At 39.9% G+C, this 15,912-nt stretch overlaps 1 protein-coding gene across 1 annotated transcript in view; it reads right to left on the bottom strand.

Moving 5' to 3' along the window:
- The window catches only part of FBXO11 (F-box protein 11), an 86,369-nt gene extending 71,827 nt beyond the window's left edge, over nt 1-14,542 (bottom strand). The window contains exon 1 of the mRNA XM_080813521.1: nt 14,307-14,542. Coding sequence (XP_080669647.1) covers nt 14,307-14,526 — 220 coding nt within the window. The 5' untranslated portion in view covers nt 14,527-14,542. The remainder of the gene's footprint in view (nt 1-14,306) is intronic.
- Nucleotides 14,543-15,912: the final 1,370 nt, after the last annotated feature.

Consider the following 15,912-nt stretch of genomic DNA (forward strand, 5'->3'; position numbering starts at 1 on the left):
CAAAGTAGGAAATTAACTGAATGCTTCTCCAAATGAATAATCAATAGTCTCAATATCATTTATTGATCAATAAATAATTTCCTTATTGATCTGAAACACCACCATTATCATAAATGGGCACTAGAATTCAACAGTGGAAAAGAACTTTGCCCTGGGAATCTTTACATGACTCTATCATCGATATGGTTCACCTTATACTGAATAATCGCTCTTTTCTCTTTTTTTTACCAGTACAGACTTAAAATATTAAGTTAATCTGTAACAAGCTATTAAAATTTACTTGTGTATCTTTTTTAAGTTACTGAATACAAGTATTCTAAAAAATTAATTTTTGTTTAGTTCAACTAAGGAGTTACAGAAAACTAGTAAGCCTCAATAGACTTAACAAACCACTAAACTGAAAAATGAACAGAATGAAAGTAAAATTCTGAAACAAGAACAGGTAACACCACCATCATTGACGGGGAGTCAGGAGACCAGGGCTCTAATTCCAACCTGATTCCACCCTGAACAAGTAAATAAACCTAAAGAATTGCAACCACAGCTCTATATCCAATATTCAATAATTTCTAACTTAACATCTCTAAGATAATTAGAATATCTAATCCTCATAGCTGACACCAAAAAAAGCAAGGAATACAGTCTTCTTTAGCGACCTACTTTAAAGATTATTTATTTATTTATTTGACACAGAGATAGAGAGCACAAGTAGACAGAGCAGCAGGCAGAGAGAGAGGAGAAGCAGGCTCTCCGCAGAGCAGGGAGCCAGATGTGGGCCTCCATTCCAGGACCCTTGGGATCACGACCTGAGCCTAAGGCAGCCGCCTAACCGACTGAGCCACCCAGGTGCCCCTAGTGACCTACTTTAGATGTTTATCAAATGTTCTTTACACCAGTGTAAAACATCAATCTAAAAATTTAAATTTGTTTTCCTTAGCTATCTTCTGAGCATACAGAAAAATAAAACTGAGCAACATCCTTTAGAATTACCTTCAACCAGGGCACCTGGGTGGCTCAGTTGGTTAAGCTTCTGCCTTCTGGACTCTATGACCTGGAGTCCTGGGATCAAGCCTGCTTCTCCCTCACCCTCTCCCCCTGCCTGCTGCTCCCCCTTGCCTGTATGTGTGTGAAATAAATAAATAAAATCTTTTAGAAAAATTACTTAGAACCACGTGAAATGTTTAGCCATCCTTTAGCTTATCCCTCTTTAGATTAACACTTAAATTTTTCTAATAGACATATTTTTCAACCACTTCAACATTTTACAAGTCCTACTATTATAAAATGGTATCATGTTTACACACACATAAACACACTTTAGGATGATTCATTCAATTGTAGTCCATATTGTTTTCTGCTTTACTTAGTTCTAGTTCAACATTTCTAAGTGACTACTCACTTTTTTGTTGTTTCTATAAAGATGAAGGTACTTTTTTTCCTTAGACCATTCCGAGTAATTTGATTTCTATTCTTGGCTTTTCAGGTACTTTTTAAAGTACACAGCCCATTTTTTTTTTTTTAAAGACTTTTTTTTATTTATTTGACAGACAGGGATCACAAGAAGGCAGAGGCAGGCAGAGAGAGAGAAGGAAGCGGGCTCCCTGCTGAGGGGAGCCCGATGTGGGGCTGAGGCTTGATCCCAGGACCCTGGGATCATGACCTGAGCGAAGGCAGAGGCTTTAACCCACTGAGCCACCCAGGCGCCCCACACACAGCCCATTTTTTAAAATTATCTATGAACTTAACATGCTTAATAACTTAAATTAGTAATTATATGAACAAATCTTGGTCCAGAAAAGGAAGCTGGAGAGAAACAGAACTATTTACTAAATGCCTATCTGCAAAATGGTTAGCAGTATTTTTGTAACTGGTAGCTTCCACATTATACAACTTTTAAAAATTTCCCAACTATCACAACACTAATACGACTACTTCATAAAATAAAAGCTGTATTTAAATCCACCTATGCTGCTCTTGTTCCTTCTTCAGCTACCAAAGTCACTGTATCAGGAGAATACTCTAAGTTCATTTGTAATCAGCTCTTCATAAAACTATGTTGATTACTATCTAGAACCTACACTTAATGACCGATTTGCCCTAAGCCGTGTATCGGTAGCCCCCCGCCCTTTTTAAAAAGATTTATTTTAGAAAGAAAGCATGTGGGGTGTGGGAGAGAAAAGCAGACCATCCACTGACTGCAGAGCCTGATGCCGGGATTGATTTCATGACTCTGAGATCGTGACCTGAGCCAAAATCAAAAGTCAGATACTTACCTGAGACTGTGCCACCCAGGTGTCCCTAGTGGCACCGACTTTTACTTTTTCTTTTTTTTAAAGAATTTATTTATGTATTTGAGAGAGACTGAGCATGCAAGAGAGCATAAGCTGAGGTGGGGGAGAGACAGGGTAGCAGCAAACTCCCAGACGAGCAGGGAGCCTGAGACACAGCTTGACCCCAGGACCCTGGGACCAAGACCTGAGCCAAAGAATGCTTAACTGAATGAGCCACCCAGGCATTCTACAGCCCCTTTAAAAACAAAACAGAACAGTTCACCTATTTCAATGAAGGTTTTTAGTGTATTTTCTAATAAGAAAAAGTCTTCTCTTAAGGCTTACAAGTAGTCTATAAGATGGTCAGAAGACTGGTCAAGTGTGAGGTAAGTTAATTCCAAATCTAGTAACTAATTTTAGTTGCTGCAAAGACCCGTATTTTTTTGAAAGCCACTGCCAGTTCTTATTTATTCTCAAACACACCGGGTTCCACAATCCAAAACTTCTAAGAATATAGTATCTTAGAAAGGGAAGGTTGGTTTGTTGTTCTTTTTTAACTGATAATGGTGAAATAATTTCCCTTAGCAATCTGTTTCAAATTAATAAACTGACAGTAATTAATTCTTTCAGGGCTAACTCCAGTTTTGTGAGAAGAAATTATCTTCCACATAAAATCATCAAACAGACAGGAGTCCATACCACCAGGGTACAAAAGAACTTGCCACCGTTTATGACCAGTATTAAGTTTTGCTTTTCTTTCTAATACCCACTTTGTGTGCACACTAAATTTCCATCATTCAGCCACAAAAGTAATTAAAATATTGTTTCTATGTATTTGTATTTACATAACCTACAGTCACAAACTTATCCTAGAAAGACAGAAGCACTGGCTCGAAGTCTCAAGTAACAAATTTGTTTTTAATTCTGAATTCTGACTTTATAATCAGTTATCTTCATCTCCAATAAATGATATAAATACACAATTATTATCCTAAAGTTGCTGTGGATATAAAAGCTAAAAATGTCCATAAATTAATAAGCACTTAAAACACAAAGCATGGAGAATTAAGCTCTTATTCAAGTTTAAAATGATCTGTGAGGACTTTATCATCAGACCAACTACTATAAGTTCACATCACAATCACAACTATTAAAATCTTTTTAAAAACACAAACCTCTTTCCTTCCAGAGTCCATATATAGTATTTAAAAACCAAAGAAATGTAGAAAAAGTAACAAAAATCACCTTAACTCCACCACTCCAAGACACTACTGCTAACATTTTACCAAAAATTTTCTGACACTTCAAAAAAATCAAAAGTGCATATTCCAAGTTTCAGAGCGTGTACTGTATGTGTTCTCAATGCATGTCTATAATTGGTTTGTAACATTTTTCTAGCCATCTAAAATCAGAATTAACTTTACAAACCCTAGGCAAGCTTACTATACCCAACTCTCTCAGCTTAAGTTTTTCAGCTTTAAAGATTTCAGCTAAGAGGTTCTCAAATCAAACGACTCAGAAATAGAAGACAGGCTCCCTGTGAGACACTGCAGTAGAGACTATGACAGCATCAGAAAAAAATCCGTAAAGGGACCCTGAGAGTTACAACTACTTGTATGTGAGGCTATAGATGATATAAAGAACTTAAAGTGTTGTTTTATCTCTGCAACTGAAGATCTTAGATTCTGGCAACATACAATCTAATTTAGACCTGTCTGCTTTCAGTTTCTGGATATAAGGGCAAAACAATGAATGCAATGAAGAAGGAAGACACCATGAAAACAAGATGAATGACCCCAAATCTGTAGGTAATTTCCTTCAGTAGGCTCATGTTTCTTTCTTAATCATTTACATAAGCATGCTAAAACTTAGCTTAAACTTTGGGCTGCAACTTTTTTTTTAAAGTAAGCTCTATGCACAATGTGGGGCTTGAACCCACAACCCTGATATCAGGAGTTGGATGTTCTACCAACTAAGCCAGCCAGGAACCCCCTGCAACAATTTTCTAATTGTGGCACAAAGGTAATTCGATAAATGCTTAAAGGGTAGAACACGTGTCAGACCGCAGGAGGTCATAACAAACATTCATCTTAATAGCATTTCACAGAAGACTCTCCAACAGATTCGGGTCTTGGAAAAAGTGGACAGGTAAAGTTACAAACAAAACTCTGGTGTGGTGTATGTACATATAAGAGTATACGTGTGTGTGTGTGTGTGTGTGCGCGCGCGCGCGCGCGCGTGCACGTGCCCGCATCCTTAAAAATATTTATCGGAGGACAAAACGATATCAACATGTTTATTTTCAATTCATTTTGATTTTGAATGTTATTTAAATCTAGTATCTAATTCAACTATAAGTTCCATAAAAGAACCATGTCTGTATAATAATACCTAATAAATTCAGACCTCAATGATTTATACTATTAATTTAAATGATACAGAAAGTTTTAGAGCATCTCAGAAGTCACCTCATCCAAAATCCCCTACTTTAGAAATGGGATTAAGAAACCATTCTAGAAAAAAAAAAAAGGCCACTTTTTTGGTCGTTTTTGCTTTTTTAAAAAAAATCTTTGGTTTTATTAAGTTCAGGTTAGTTAACATAGAGTGTATTATTAATTTCAGGGTAGAATTTAATGATTCATCAGTTGCGTATAATACCCAGTGCTCATTACATCAAACACCCTCCTTAATGCCCACCACCCCATTACCCCATTCCCCAGCAACCCTGAGTTTGTTCTCTATAGTTAAGAGTTTCTTTAAAAACAAGCCGCTTGGATGAAAAAGCTCAGGCTCCTTCTCCCCAAACTTAACAGTAACATTTACTCAATGTCCCTACGTTATGTAAAAAAGGAAAGAAGGGATGGGAGGGCGGGAGGGAAGGAAAGAAGGAAGGAAGAAAGGAGTCTCCTCCACACTGCTTGTTGTGGACAAGAAAGAACAACTGTTAGCACTAACACTGAACTGCCAGACACAAAATAATAAGATCTCACTCTTTTTAGTACCTAAGGCTACCATACCATCAGTTTCAAGCAAGTGATTCCTTAAAAAGAGACCCTATTTCAGTCACTGATGGCCTGTCATTCTGGGGATATTTGTATGGTGGGGAATATGAGCTTATGAGCCAGTAACTAGCACTTCTGCACACTTGAGGAGGGAGCCCTTTTACACCTTCTTCTTATACATCAGGAACTGATAGATCTGGCCAAGGACTAGAAAAACAACTTGAAAACAAAATATGCCCCAATATTTCTGTAAATGTTTTATAATTTCATATTTAAAATTTTATGTTTATAATCAAGATATACAGAAAAAATAAAAAGTGAAACAATTAACCAAATAAAAGCAAAATATTTTCACTGGAGTTAAAAGGATAAGCTTAATAGTAGTAAGAAAGAGGATTCCAAACTGAAATGGAGAAAAAAAGTATTTACGACACTAGCAGAAAATAATGATGTTTGGAATGAAGGCTTAGTAAATCATAAATTAAAGTCCAAAGTATCTTTGAAAATTCCTATATTTAAAAAGACTTCCTTCCTCCTCAACTTGGGGAAAATTATAGTATATTATTATAGTATATTATATTAGTATATCAGTATAGTATATTAAATTGATGAGTAAACTTCCTAATGCTGGACTTACAGCATACATACTAAAAGACTTAAGAAAAACACTAGTATCTGAAATAAAATCTACTGTTTCAGCAACATTAATTATGAGATGCCATATTCATATCTGTCTTAAAGCTATTTTACCTCCCATGTAAATGGAAGCTCTGCCTCTGGGAAAAGGTTAACTAATGGTATAATGCTGAGGTATAAAACTTACCAGGAATATGTACATGTGTTCACCGAAAGATATACACAAAATGCTCATAGCAGCACTATTTCTGAGAGCCAAAGATGAAAACTCTTATGTCTATTAATTGCACACTGAATAAATTGTAGTGTACTCATACAATGTAGTATTATACAGCAACAAGAATGAACAAACTATCGATACAAGCAACAACATGGATGAAACAAATATTGAGTGAAAACGCCAGACACACAGGAATACATACTGGGTGATTACATTTATATAAAATTCAACAGACAAAACTAATCCAAGCAGTTAGAAAGACAGGGTTGGGAATAATGAGTGGGAAGACCCGGAGCGGGGGAATGCTGGGATGGGATGGGATGAATACCACTTCTGGGATTCTGGTAGTGTTTATTTCTTGATTTAGGTATTGTTGGCTGCACAGAGGTGTTTACTTTGTGTAAAGTCATCCAGCTATACACCAATGATTCGAGCACTTGTATACTTTCATTAAAACCTTAATTTTAAAAAATCTAATAAAAATATTTTAACAATTTAAATAATTATATATAGTATATGTATATATGTAATTATATATAGAATGACCACTGCTAATTTAAATGACATATACATACTGCCACTCCTACCTGCTCTAATTCTTTTTCTTCTCTCCATCCCCATACCAACCCAAAATTAAGTCTTTTGTGAAAATACAAAGTGAAACTTTTAAGAAAAATTTTAGGGTCAGAAGCAGATGAGGAAAAACAACAAATGTGTAAGGTGAGTGATTCTTCCAAGACTCTTCCATCCTCTTCCTCCCCTACATGCTTATTTTGTCTGTGAGGAAGCAAGTACTCCTACCCAAAAGGTCTTTGTCCAAATCACTTATTTCTATCTCTTTTACTGGGTCTAAAATACCAAAATTTGACTAAGTGATCAGTTTCTTAAAAACGCAAATGCATTTCAAAGGATTATGAAGTTATCAGTCATTTACACACAACTGTTCATTAGATCTGTGGCTACTTTTAACAGAAAAATGAGTGATTTCACAATTTCTTTCACCATTCACTTTGCCAATAACATTCAATTTGAAAACACAGTGTACTCACCCACCCCCATTTCTTTCAAACACCTCTTCTCTATCCTTTCTCTCTACCATGATACAAACCTGGAATGATTTCTACTTTCCATCTGCTAAATTCTATACCACTTCTAATTTTCCTTAAGGCCTTCCCCCCCACCACCAAGGATGTATGATTATGTGGGAAGAGACAATTACTAATGACATATATATACCAACCCTGTGCAACTCAAAATAGAACAGGTGAATAAAAAAGAGTTATATATTCTTCCTCTTCCCCACCTGCTTCCTCCTGAGTGTCAGATTCTCATAAAGCCATGTGGTCTCATACATACTATGTTATACACTGTAGATGTAAAATACAAAATCAATACTTGAGTGTAAAAAAGAGTTCTCATATCTAAACTCAAGCCAGCAAACCAGCAAAGGCTAAACTGATTTAAGTCCATTATCAATACACGGTACTAAAGAAATCAATGCCAAAGATCGAACCCCTACTATAGCCAGTTAATTCCACTCTGAGGAAAAACTTACAAAAGTCAAAAGATTTTGACACAACCTAACTTGACCATGTGGTACATGAGTGTTGATGCACACTAGAAGAAAACAGTGAAGCTAAGACTTTTACTGTTACCAGAAAAATAATTTTAAAGCACAGGATATTACCCATTTCTATCACTCAATTTCAAAGCTTTGAGAAAAATGTAGGCTCTCTTCACAAAAAAGATGAATGTATCTCTTCTCTCAAAATATGTGCAAGTAATACATAATGTTTTTAAAGGTTTAGCCACCAGTTGAGAGAACAGCATTTAAGCATTTTTTTCTTTTTTTTCTGAACATATGATTTTTCCATTCATTTGAAGGGCTAAACATTTGACAACTGGACCTTTAGAAATTGGGGAGAGTAAGCAAGTAACATACAGAACTTAAATTTGCTTTACTATACTATTATATTTGTTTTTTTTTTAAATAAAAAAATACACAATTAATGTACTCATTTTTAAAGTATTTTTGATATCTCCTTAAACTAAAATAAATTATTTAAGAGAAGTTAGTTGGTTTCATTTCTCTATTTTCTAAGGATTAAGTTTACACACATTTCTTGTGTTAACCTAACATATATAAAAGGCTCAGGCTATGTATCTAAAGACAGCAAGCTTTGGTGACAAGAGAATATTTAGTCCACAAACCTGTCAAAATTACTACTGAAGTAGCATTTAACTCGTATTTTGTTCCTTCCTGAAATAGTCTAGGCTATTACCATGAGCTAAAATGACTTAACACCTTTTATTCATAACTACCAGTTATTCAAGGGAAATCTACCCCTTTTTGTATAATGAACACTTAGTGATCTCAACAAGCTGGAAAAACATGCTGGCCAATCAGGGCAATCTCTTCTGGGGACAGATCTACATTAGAGGTAAAATTATGATTAGAAGGTTACCTAGAAAATGTGAAAGCAGATATTTAACAATCAATGGCATCAGACTATGGTACCAGCCTTCAATAAGAATAGAGGGGATAAGATAGGGGACAGATGTACTTCAAAGGCTACGTTATTCCCTCCCCTAAGTGTGAAGACATTCTGCCAAACACAGAATTGTTATCTCCTCCTTTATGGGAAGACTCAGTGATGTATTTCAACTCTGAAATTTTTCTCTATTTACTATGAACATTCAGTGCTGATTAATGTCTATCTTACAGAACTGCTAAAAGGGTTAAATGATACAGCGTATAAGAAAGTATCTGACAGACTACTACATAAGCAGAAAGAGACCTATGTTTGTTATTATTTTTCTCAATGCTCATTTCTTCTGTTTCCTTAGTCTTTCCTTAAAGAATATTTCAATTCATTAGGTATTAAATTAATGACATAATTATAAGCCAGTTTCCTTGAGGTTATCCAAAGTCACCTAGATTGCATTTTGGGGTATACCAGAAATTAACGACTCATGCACATCTTATCACTTGGATTTAGTTTTATATACAACTGATTTCATTCCTTACTATTATTTTTAATATTTTTAAAAGCTGCCATTCATTGAGCATCTATCAAGTGCTAGATACTTAAATCTCTCAGCAATAATTATCCCATAAGGCAAGTATTATCATCCCCACCTTAAAGATAATGAAGTAAGGCTCCAAGAGTTTATACTGCTTGCCCTGTGTCAAATAGCCTCTTGATGGTGTAGCCAGGATTAGAACCCCCATTTAGCTAGCTGTAACTCTGAACTATATCACACTGTCCAACTGTCTCAACTCTTCTATTTTGCTTATCATTTTATTTTCAAAGGTTAACAACTACAATTTCGGGGTACCTGGTCAGCAACCTCTCATAAACTGGTATCTTCTGGAAGTGGAGAATGCAATTCAAAGGGCTGATTAAACTGGTAGTCTAAAATAAAATAATCTTTCAGAGACTAGTGGGACAAGATAGACACAAAATAAGAGTAATGTGTTAGTTAGGAATATGGGGCAGCTGGGTGGCTTAGTTGGTTGAGAATCTTTCGGCTCAGGCTGTGACCCAGAGGTCCTGGGATCAAGCCCTGCATCAGGATCCCTGCTCAGTGGGGAGCCTCCTTCTGCCATGCCCCTCCACCCACTTGTGCTCTCTAATAAATAAATAAATCTTAAAATCTTAAAAAAAAAAAAAGGAATAAATTGGAGGACAATAAAAAACCTCAAGTTAAAATAATTCATTATTGTAAATTGTTTAAATTCAAAATTAAGATAAAGCGGGGGGGGGGGGACCCTGAGAAAATACTCACTAGCCTTGAATTCTGCCAAATTTAAGTTCAGAGGTCCTAACAGGTCATTATCTACTGGTAGTTCTTGCCTTACCTGGTAGGTCTCCAAATTGGCTGACCTGTCCATGGGTCTGCCAGAACTTCCAGTAAAGAAAGAGAAAAGCAGTATAGTGACAACCCATAGGCCTCATCAGCAGAACTTTAACACTGGCATTGTCACCACCTCATTCCTACCCCCCAAATAATTTGTAAGCTTTGAGAAAAAAGGCTCTCCTCTACCCCACCCCAAACATTAAAAAACAAAACAAAACAAAACCCTGGGTGACATCTTCCTTTCATGGATGTAAATATTTTGAAGCTTTAGCCACAAGAAGGGAGAGCAGTGCCCCACAGTACTTAATCCCTAAAAGAGGAAAAATTATGTCCCTTGTCCAGAACTCTTCTATCAAAAAAGGTTACAGAAGTTCCTTATTCTTGTATTCTGTAAGTTCCTTATTCTGAAGAACCTGAAGGTAAAATATCATGAGACAGAATAAGCCCACAAAAAGTATGATTAGCATGCAAGACTAGAATGCTAAGGAGTATTCTGGCTGCTGCATATTATAAATACGTAGCTCCATCAGGAATATTTCATGTAATACTATATGTATTCAATTACTTCAGTAAGTTTAGTTAAAACAAAACCCTGTAATTCCAGGGTCATAGGTGAGATTTTTATTCCACAAATATGAAATTAAAAAGATGTGATTACTATTTTACTCTGATTATTTCAGACTAGAAATTAATAGCAATATCCATTAATATATTGTATTCATTAAATTCCTTTAACTATAAATGATTACATAAAATTTCAGAACTTCAAAAGAATCTTATGAATTTTCCTGCCAGAAAAAAACTACACCTATTTTCAAAAACTTCCATATCAAGATTTTCAGTTGTCAAATTTCATCTTTTATTAAAACATAATAAATGAGAAACTAATAACAATGATTGATTCCAGGTAGGAGAATTTGGTATGGGAGGCAGGTGTAGGCAAAAAACTCTGCAATTTTAAATTATGTGCATTTATTACCTATTCAAACCAATCAATTTTAACTATGAGCTAAAAGTGCTCAGAATACACAGCACTTCTGCAGGTTTGTAAGCTTTCCTCATACTTCTCCTAGAAAAAGACCACCAATGAGAAATCAAAATAAATTCATCAGAACAAGTTGCAAAAGCTAAATCCTTTTAGAACTTTTAGAAGAAAATAAATATTAAAAAACTGACCCCACACTACTTCCAGATTCACCGAGTCTGAAATGTATTATCAAAGAGTACCTATGTGCAAAACAAATTATTTTCTACCAAAGTGGTATGTGAAATCCTAAACTCTGGAACTTAACTAAAAGACCAAAATATATTCCATCTTAAGACAGTAGGCTATTTCAGATAACGTGAGTGAAGACAGCATTACATTAAACACCCAGATCAATTACTTCCCAACATGGGTTATATGTAGTTCTTCCCCATGGAAGGTTTTGGAAAGTCCTCGTAAGAATTCACTCTATTAGACCGTTTCTTTCTACTTCAAACACTGGCCATTAAATATATACAAGAAAGTGTGTGTGTGTGTGTGTGTGTAAGGACATTATCAGGGAAGTTTTTAGACCAATTAACTTGTGGATGAATAAGCAACTAAAAATCAGCCCTGAAAATTTTTGCTTGGGGGGGGGAACTATCTTGTAACTATTCTATTACCATTAAAAAGCCAAAAATCTATTCTTTATCTTAAATATATAGAGTGAGTTAACTTGTCTTAAAAACAGTAAGTGCTGACTTCAATTCCCAAAGAGGAAACCTTTCTGATCCACCATTATGTAACTCTATCCAAACTCTAATATAAAAGTTACATATCTATTAAGGGTTAGTTTAAAAAAAAAAAAAAAGTAAAACACACATACACGTTAGCTATAGTTCCTTAATTACCTTGTCAAAATTATGAAACCCAGCATATTCTTAAACAACAGAACCTCTCCTATCCAAACCAGAAATAGAGACACTCCACATGCTCCATAAAACTTTTTAAAATAAAGAGTATTCCTTTGGCTAACTTCTGATCGTTATGTGAACTGTACATTTTAAAAAAATAATCATACCGCCAATTTTTGAAGAATTACACATTTCACATAATCTGGCAAAAACTTTATTAGTCTTTTAATTTAGCTTAATGTTTTATTCATTTTAAAGCCATTTATTTGCCCTCTAAAAGACCCACAGCATTTTCCCTGAAGGCTAATCAGCAAGGTCTTGTCCCCTCTGTGCCAAAAGAGAATCTCCAGAACAGTTTCTACTAGCTGCAGCAAAGCAACAATTCTACAGTGCATCTGATTTACTATTTCATTAGGTACATATTGAAATCCTGATTTCGTGAACATCTTTGTCAGTCAGCTTACGCACATGAATGAAAAGAAAACTGACACTCTGGCATGCCAATACCAACAACCAAGCCACTTTACTTCAAAAGGAAACAGACTTTAGCAACTAATAATTCACACAAATGAAAAGTATCCAAGATAAAAGTACCTCAACTAAGTTTGAAATTACACACATCGTGAAAAGGAGATTCAGAATAAATATTTTAAAATATGTAATGAGACTAAATTAAGTTTGGTCAAACAGATTTGATTCAGCCCTAATGGTATGAACAAATCAGTACATCTTGAAAACACTTACTTACTGCTAGCAATTAAATCCTTACTATGCTAGGTATTCAATCTAGTGTCACTTGTTTTCTCAAAAAATTTTGTGAGACAACATATAGTAGAAGGAGACTTGAGTATTATTTGAATGGAACACAGGAAAACCCTGTGATGATGAAACTATAAATATTTTTAATTTACAAAATTTACAAAAAAACAGTAAATGTATCGAAGAATCATTAAAACATATCTGCCAATGTTACACAAGACCTCTAACTGGCTTGAAACATCACATTCTTTCAAGCAACATATAACAAACTGCTTTCTCAAGGACTATCTGTAACAGTGACTAGTGAAAACCCTTTGAACTATTTCTCAGATTATCATCTCTCTTCCATTTAAGTATTTTCCTCAAGTACAACACTGAAACAGTTTTTAAGCAAAGAATGTGTAATTTTTAAAAAGGCATTTAATTTCAATTCCCTGAATCAAAGGAGGTGTGACAACCAATGCATGTAAAATTAACCTTAATCCGCCAACGAAAACATGCAAAATGTCTCCTAACAATTCCCCTCCTCCTTAAAACAACCGTACACATAAATATGGTACTGACCTCCACCCCCCCAGAGCAGCTAATTAATTGAGAATAGTTACGTTTGGAGACCAAGGTGCAACACCCTACCCCATAAACCTCCCAAAATAACCACATCATCAAAGTAGAACTGAACATTATTTTTGCTAAACCAAGAATCCAACCCCCGGGAGCCTCAGCCCTTAGACAATGGTGGTTACCAGACAGAGCTGCACAGTTGGGTCCAAATGACACATTTCACTAGGCCTTGGACACAGCACACACTCACACTCTCCCAAGGGGCCAGTTCGAAGGCAGGGGCGTTCAAACCCCACTAGGAGACGGAGGGTAGCACAGTGGCGTAGGGGTTCGCTAAGGGAGGACAGGCGAGAGGGGTGGTCGATAGAGCGGCAGGGTAACTGCACTGCACGCGAGGGAGGGGGCTGGAAATGGCCGATGGATTCTATATTTATTTATTTAAAGGTCTTGATTTAACGGGTCCTTCCCAGGGGTTCTGTAACTAAAGCCAAACTGCGCAGCAAACACTGTGGGGTTGGGAGAGTAGTCGCTGCTGCCCCTACCCCGTGACTAGGAAGGGGGGTGGGGGAAACAAGTTCCCCGGCCAACACCACAGACCACTCGGATTCTCCCCCTCCCCCTCCTCCACAGGAAGGGGGAGGCTAACAGAGAAAAGGGGGAAAACAAGTTCCCCAGCCAGCCCCACCGCCCGATCACTCCCAGTTGTCCCCCCCCCGCCTTCTGTTAGGAAGAGGGGGGCTAAACGTGGAAGGCAGTAGAAAAGGGGGAAATCCCACCCTTTGCCTCCCCCCACCCTGGCCACCAACAGACTCCTGCAGGGTCCGTGAAACAGGCGAGAAGCCAAAGGATGGGTGGGGGTAGAGGGTGCCGAGCCCCCGCAACCAAACAAAGCGCGGCCTGAGCTAGAGCCCGGGCGAGTAGGGAAGCCGCGGCTTTTCCTGCCCGCCCGGGCCCGGGCCGGGCTGACACTGCGGCAGCCGCGGACCCGCCTCCGCTCAGCCTCCGTCCCCCAGCCCGGGGGCGCACAGGCCTCCCCCGCCCGCCCCGGCCTCCCTCCCCGCGGGTCCCGGCCGGCCGGCGCCCGAGCCGGCTGGCGGCGGGGAGGGAGCGCGGCCTTACCCCGCTCGCCGGCGTTGTTCCGCTCCTGGGGCAGCGGCGGAGGCGGCGGTGGCGGCGGCGGAGGCTGCTGCTGCTGCGGCGGCGGCGGAGGCTGCTGCTGCGGCTGCTGCTGGGGCGGCTGCGGCGGCGGCTGCTGCGGGGGCTGCTGCTGCTGTTGCTGCACCGGGCGCGGCCGCGACACTCGCCTGGGTCTCCGGTTGGCGGCTCGGACGGAGTTCATTTGCCGGGCTGAGGTGGCGGCGTTGGCGGAGGGACACACACACACACACACAGACGCACAGCGAGCTCCGGAGCAGAAGTAGGGGGTGGGGAGGGGGAGGAAGGAAAGGGGGCGAGGGGAAGGGGAGATGGGAAGGGCGGAGGGGGCGAGCGAGACCCCGAGTCAAGAGAAAGGCCTGCGGAGACGGACAGAGACCGAGCGAGGCCGGGCGGGCGGGCCTGACGCACGGGGAAGGCCGAGGCCGCCGGGCGGGGCGGCCGCGAGGGACGGAGACAGAAAGACGGGCAGAGCGAGAGAAAGAAAGAAAGGGCGTCCGCCCGCCTGGGGATCCCGGGGCGAAGCGCGGCGTCGGCGGGTGAGGAGACAGACTCCGGTCCCGCCGACTCCCGAGCGGCGTCTCCGGCGGCGGGGGGAGTGGGCGGGCGGGCGAGGAAGGGAGAAGGAGGAGAAGAGAGGGAGAGAAGGGAGGGAGGGAGCAGGGGGCGCCGGCTTTTTTTTTTTTCCCCCTCTTCCTACCCCCACACCCCCTGAAAGAGATTTCTGTGAGGAATTTTTTCTCTCTTTCTTCGGCCTCTTCTCTCTCCTCCCCCCCTTCTCTCCTAGGCGAAGGGGAAATGAGTGTGAAGGGAGGAGATAGAGGGAAAAAGAGGCGTCGTCGTTCCTCCTCCTTAAAGGAACCTTTCCTCCTCCTCCTCTTCCTCCTCAACCCCGTCGCCGCTGCTTCTGCTGCTGCTCCGTGGCAGGAGGAGCCATTGACATCGCCGGAGCCTCCACTCGCCCAGTGGGTCCCTCCCCGCCGCGGGGCTGGCCAGGGGCGCGGGGGAGGGCCGCGGGGCGGCGGGGGGAGGGGTGAATGGGCGGGGAAGCAGAGGGGCGGGGATTCCAGCCAAGCAGCCAATGGAGAGCTCCCATACAACCTTCAGGCCAATGGGGCCTCCGCTCTTATGGCGAAGACCCTTCCTTCAACGCCCTGTTTCCTCTCTCGGGTTTCCTCCCTCCCTCGCCAAGGAGGGGGAAGGAGAGATGGGGGAGTGTGGTGGGGCGGGTGATAATGGGGAGGTATCAGGGCATATAATAGAGCTGGGGGTGGGCGAAGAGAGCGCTAGTGCGTAGCGACGATTCTAGGAGAGGAGGTTCTCGGAGGAAAGGGCGGGGGCTGCTGATGTAATGGGGAGAAGTGATTAATCCTTTGGTTCGCCTTTTCAGTCCTCCCCCCCCTTCACCCGATTTTTAACCAGAGAAAAAAGTGGAGCCAGGGAACCGATCCTTGGTAACTCGCGTTTTCTGTGGTAGGTAGGTTCAAAATGTGAGCTGTAGGGAGCGCTAGAGATTCTGTGCCCTTTAGCCCAGCTGAGGGTATTTGCAAACCTTGGAGATCCAATTCAC

The sequence above is a fragment of the Martes martes genome (genome assembly GCF_963455335.1).
Source record: "Martes martes genome assembly, chromosome: 9".
NCBI lineage: Eukaryota > Metazoa > Chordata > Mammalia > Carnivora > Mustelidae > Martes > Martes martes.